We start from the raw sequence: 4,524 nt of genomic DNA on the forward strand, positions 1-4,524 counted from the left end.
CCCGCCAAGCCCCTTCCGCAGACAGGGGGGCAAGGGGCCACCAACTCCACCATGAGCTCTGGGTGGAGGCCTCAGAAGAGCCCACGGTAGATTCATAGTTGTTTGGGTCAGAAGGGACCTCAGTAGATCATGGAGTCTGAGCCCCTGCCCTGGGCAGGAAAGAGCTCTGAGGTTAGATGACCCCAGCCAGGTGCATGTCTAGCTTCTTCTAGCTTCCTCTTAAAGACCCCCAGGGTAGGGGAGAGCACCACTTCCCTTGGAAGCCCATTCCAGATTCTGGCAATCCTTACCATAAAGTTCTTCCTTATGTCTAACCTAAATGTGCTGTCCATCAGTTTGTCGCCATTGTTCCTAGTTACTCCAAGGAGTGCCCTGGTAAACAGAACATGTCCCCTCTTCCCCCCGATGAATTTGTAGGTGGTCACAAGACTGTCTCTCAGCCTTTTCTTGCAGAAGCTAAAGGGATCCAGGGCCCTCAATCTCTCCTCTTAGGGCTTTGCCTGCAGGCCCATAACCATATGAGTGGCCCTCCTCTGAACCTTCTCAAGGTTGTCTACATCCCTCTTGAAGTGCGGTGTCCAAAACAGGATGCAGTACTCCAGCTGCGGCCTGACCTGTATCACCTCCCTGGACCTGTTTGTCATGCACCTGCTAATGCATGATAAAGTGCAGTTAGCTTTACTGATTGCTTTATCACATTGGCAACTCATGTTTATCTTGGTGTCAGCAATGACTCCAAGATCACTTTCCACTGCTGTGCTGCTGAGCAGATCCTCCCCCAGCCTGTAAGTGTGTTGGTGATTCCATCTTCCTAGGTGCAGCACCTTGCACTTGTCCTTGTTGAGCTGCATCCTATTCTCTTCTGCCCACTTTTCCAACCTGCCCAGATCTCCCTAGATTCATTCCCTCCCCTCTGGTATGTTAACTTTACTACTAGGTATCATCCAAGAATTTGGACAGAGTGGTCTCCTTGCCCTCATCCAAGTCACTGATGAAGACATTGACGAGCACAGGTTCAAAGACAGCCTTGTGGGACTCCACTGTCCACATTCTTCCAGGTTGATACCGACCCATCCACCACTTCTTTCTGAGTGTGACCCCTAAGCCAATTTGCCACCCACCTGACTGTATAATCATCTACGTCGTAGCCACTTAGTTTATCTATGAGAATAGGATGAAATACTGTATTGAAGGCCTTCTTAAAATCCAAGTACATGATATCTATCTCGATTCCTTGACATCCAGCTTGATACTACTACTTTTTTTTTTTGGATAGAGGTGAAGAAGGCAAAAGCTCAATTAGATTTTCATTTGTTTTTCGGAATATCTCTGGAATATTTGAAAAGCTTGCTGTATCTCCTTCAGGTTTCTTGATAGCCACTGAAACTGGTAGTAGAAAATTGAATGCTCCTTGAACTTGAATCCAGAACACATTGTTGTCAAGAATCTGCTTCTGAGTGTTCACGGGAATAATCTGGGATACTGCGTCATCTATTGAAGCACACTGCAAACAGTTCTTTGTGCACAGCAAACTATGTAAACACTTGCAGCCAAACCCCATCTAGTTTCTCCTGGCAATAAAAGGGCACTTTTCTTCCCCTGCTTCTCTCTGTAATTTCTTCAAAGTCTGATTAGCAACATGATGATTGTTCAATTCCTTCACAATTGCTTTGCAGTTTGCCAATATTGTCTTCATTGTATTCACACTTACTGTATCCTTTGACAGAAAATTCAACCTATGAACAAGACAGCCAAATCCTATTAAATGAGGATAGTTTGTCTTTAATATTTGCCATGTAGTTTTCATGTTACTTGCATTATCAGTTACGAGGGCCTGTGCCCTGGAGGGAACTGCACTTTCAATCTCTTCACTCAGTAATTTGGCTATGCATTCACCTGTAAGACGAGAAGATTTAGCAGCAATTTCTTTCAACAATATGTTGCTAACATAATGTTCAATAAAGGATTTCCTTGTGTATCAGTCCATCCATCTGACATCAGAGTCAGTGATTCTGCTTGACCAATCCTTTGAATAACCATTGTTTGAACTCTGTCATACTCTCTATCTAAGAGAGAATGTGATATGTAATTTTTTAAGAAATTATTGCTAAGGCTAAAACACTTCAAGGTCTTAGGGCAAGCAGAAAGGCAGGATACAAACATTTTAAATAAATAAGTAAATAATAGTTCAGAGTTCTATTAACAACTTTTAAAATTATAATATTTTAAAACAATATAGATGCCAGTCTATAGTGTGTGTTGTTTAACATATTCATTTGTTTACTTACATAGGATTCCTGAAGTAGACTTTTTTCAGAGGATGTTGTTCCACCACTTGGTTGTATTAGTTTTCTGTATATGGCTTGTACTCTTTCAGTATAGTTTCTACATGTTGTTAAATGTTTCTTCATTCTTGTTCTGTTGTTAGCATACTCCTGCCCACAATATTTCTATCTACCAACTTTCTTCCTTCCTTCAGTTGCTTGAACTTCACTATAGTGATGCCACACACTAATTTTTTTTCTGATTAGGCATTATGATGACTAGTTCAAACCAAAAGCACTAAAAAACTAACAGATCTTATGCAAACACTTCCAACTTCCCCACCTCAAGAAAAGAAATGAGATGCTGCTCTGTGTGTTTGCTGAACTGAAATTAATCAGAGTTTTAGTTCTGACTCTGCTTTCACTTGCAGTCTGAGATGAAACAAGAATTTTAGCTTTGGCTTTGATTTGACATGCACAGCCAATTAGGTAAATTCAGAACTTGATTTTTGGTTTGGATTATTGTGTGAGTGTATTTACCCTCCTGTTTACAAATCAGTAAAACAAATACGCACTCTCTTACACGCTTCCTAGGGATAATCACCTGAAAAACATTAATTACAACTTTGAAATTGCCATGCTTGCCAAATATTGTTTTGGCATCCATTCATTGTTACTAATGAATTTTATGAAACAATGAATTTTTAGAAATGGAAAATTTCCCACAGAAAATAAAGTACAGGAAAATTTTCCACCCCACATCTTTGATCATAGGTTACATAGTCCCATTTATTGCAGTTACTATGTAAGTTTAATAAATTCCTTGTCTGAAATCCCAAACAACATTAGGTGTTTGGGGCTGTGGGCAGTCAGGCCAGTTCCTCTCTCCTCAGGGTGATCTTTCTACCCATTTGCCTTTCAGAACATGAAGAAGTTGGTGTTGTGAAAACAGTCATTAATGGGCTTATCACAAGCAGCAATGGACAAGAGAAAGGTGAGTGAAGGTGGGATTCAAAACCATCTATACAGCTCCTCTTATACCGCAATTGGAGTGGTGCAGCTAATTTACCCACACTGGATTCCCCTTGTCATATCACGGGCTCAGTAGCTGCTGGCTTGCTGCTGTGTGTGTGTGACTTAAGTTGACTTCAGTGGGAGTTGCATGTAGAGGCAGCAAGCCAGGGCTCAGTGTTAAAGAGCAGGAAGTAACTTGTACTGTTTTGAGGAAATCTTTCTTTGACAGTGAGATGGGAATCCCAAGCCTTTTGAGGTGAATGAGTTTTTTCCACTGCTGTTAGTAGGTTTGAGTTGATCTTACAGCATTAGCTTTATCCTTTCACAGATATATTTTGGGAAGTGTGATGGGGGAGATTTTGCTTTAAGTTTCTGCTTTGTGGTCTTATTCTTCCTTCAGTTCCTTTTCATTGTAGGTAGAATTTTAATACAGGTATGAATGAGCTGGTTACAGAGTGAAATAGAATTACAGCTCAGCCACAGGAATCTGTTTTATAAAAAAGTTGCTAGCAAAATTGTCACAAATAAAAGATGGCTTAGGTCTGAATTACACTGGATCTAGCCCCACTGCAGTAGCTCAAAGAGGAGGTAATGTTCAGGTCTGGTTTAAGCTCAGTTTGGCTCAAAAAGACTCAATTTGCATAATGTGGTAGAACCTTTCAAAAAGCAAAAACCCTTAAGAAAACGTTTAGCACTAGAGGTGCATGGATGCATCAGTCCCGTATCAGAGTGGCACCAATATGAGGAAAATTAACATTATTGTCTTTTTTTGGCTGATGTGGCCAATTAATGCCACCAATAAATGCCCTGTGCACACGGACAGCCACAGTACAACATGGCCAGGAGTGCAGCCTGGCAGTGTGGAGAGCAGCCGGGTCCACCTGCTAAGTCTGTTGTGAGGAAAGGGGTGTGGCGGGGGGCAGATTGAAGCCCCCACGGTGAGGGAAGGAGTGGGGCTGGGGCAGGTGCTGCGCAACCGGGATGGGGCACAGGATGGAGCAATGAGTTGTTTGTGTGGGGGGGGGCGGGGGAAGGCAGCTCCTGTTGCTGCGTGCAACCTGGGAGGTCATGGGGAATGTGTGGCCCATGTGCTCAGGGTGAGGGTGTGCGCAGGCTGGCCTCACCTTGTGCACATGGGGTGAGGCCAGGCTGCCACTGTGGCCTGGGTCTGGGATGGCACCAGGCTCTTGCTGGCGGGGGGCTGGGCTGCGCTCAAGGCAGGCAGTGGCGGTGCTAGGAGGGGGGG

At 43.4% G+C, this 4,524-nt stretch overlaps 1 protein-coding gene across 29 annotated transcripts in view; it reads left to right on the forward strand.

Annotated features, from left to right (window-relative positions):
• Window positions 1-4,524, forward strand: part of SORBS1 (sorbin and SH3 domain containing 1) — a 235,089-nt gene that overhangs the window by 126,450 nt on the left and 104,115 nt on the right. For all 29 annotated transcript variants that reach the window (XM_019502448.1, XM_019502446.1, XM_019502450.1 and 26 more), the window contains exon 3: window positions 3,187-3,258. In XM_019502448.1, coding sequence (XP_019357993.1) covers window positions 3,187-3,258 — 72 coding nt within the window. The remainder of the gene's footprint in view (window positions 1-3,186; window positions 3,259-4,524) is intronic.

This window comes from Gavialis gangeticus, unplaced genomic scaffold, assembly GCF_001723915.1.
Source record: "Gavialis gangeticus isolate Ggan-Ray unplaced genomic scaffold, GavGan_comp1, whole genome shotgun sequence".
NCBI lineage: Eukaryota > Metazoa > Chordata > Crocodylia > Gavialidae > Gavialis > Gavialis gangeticus.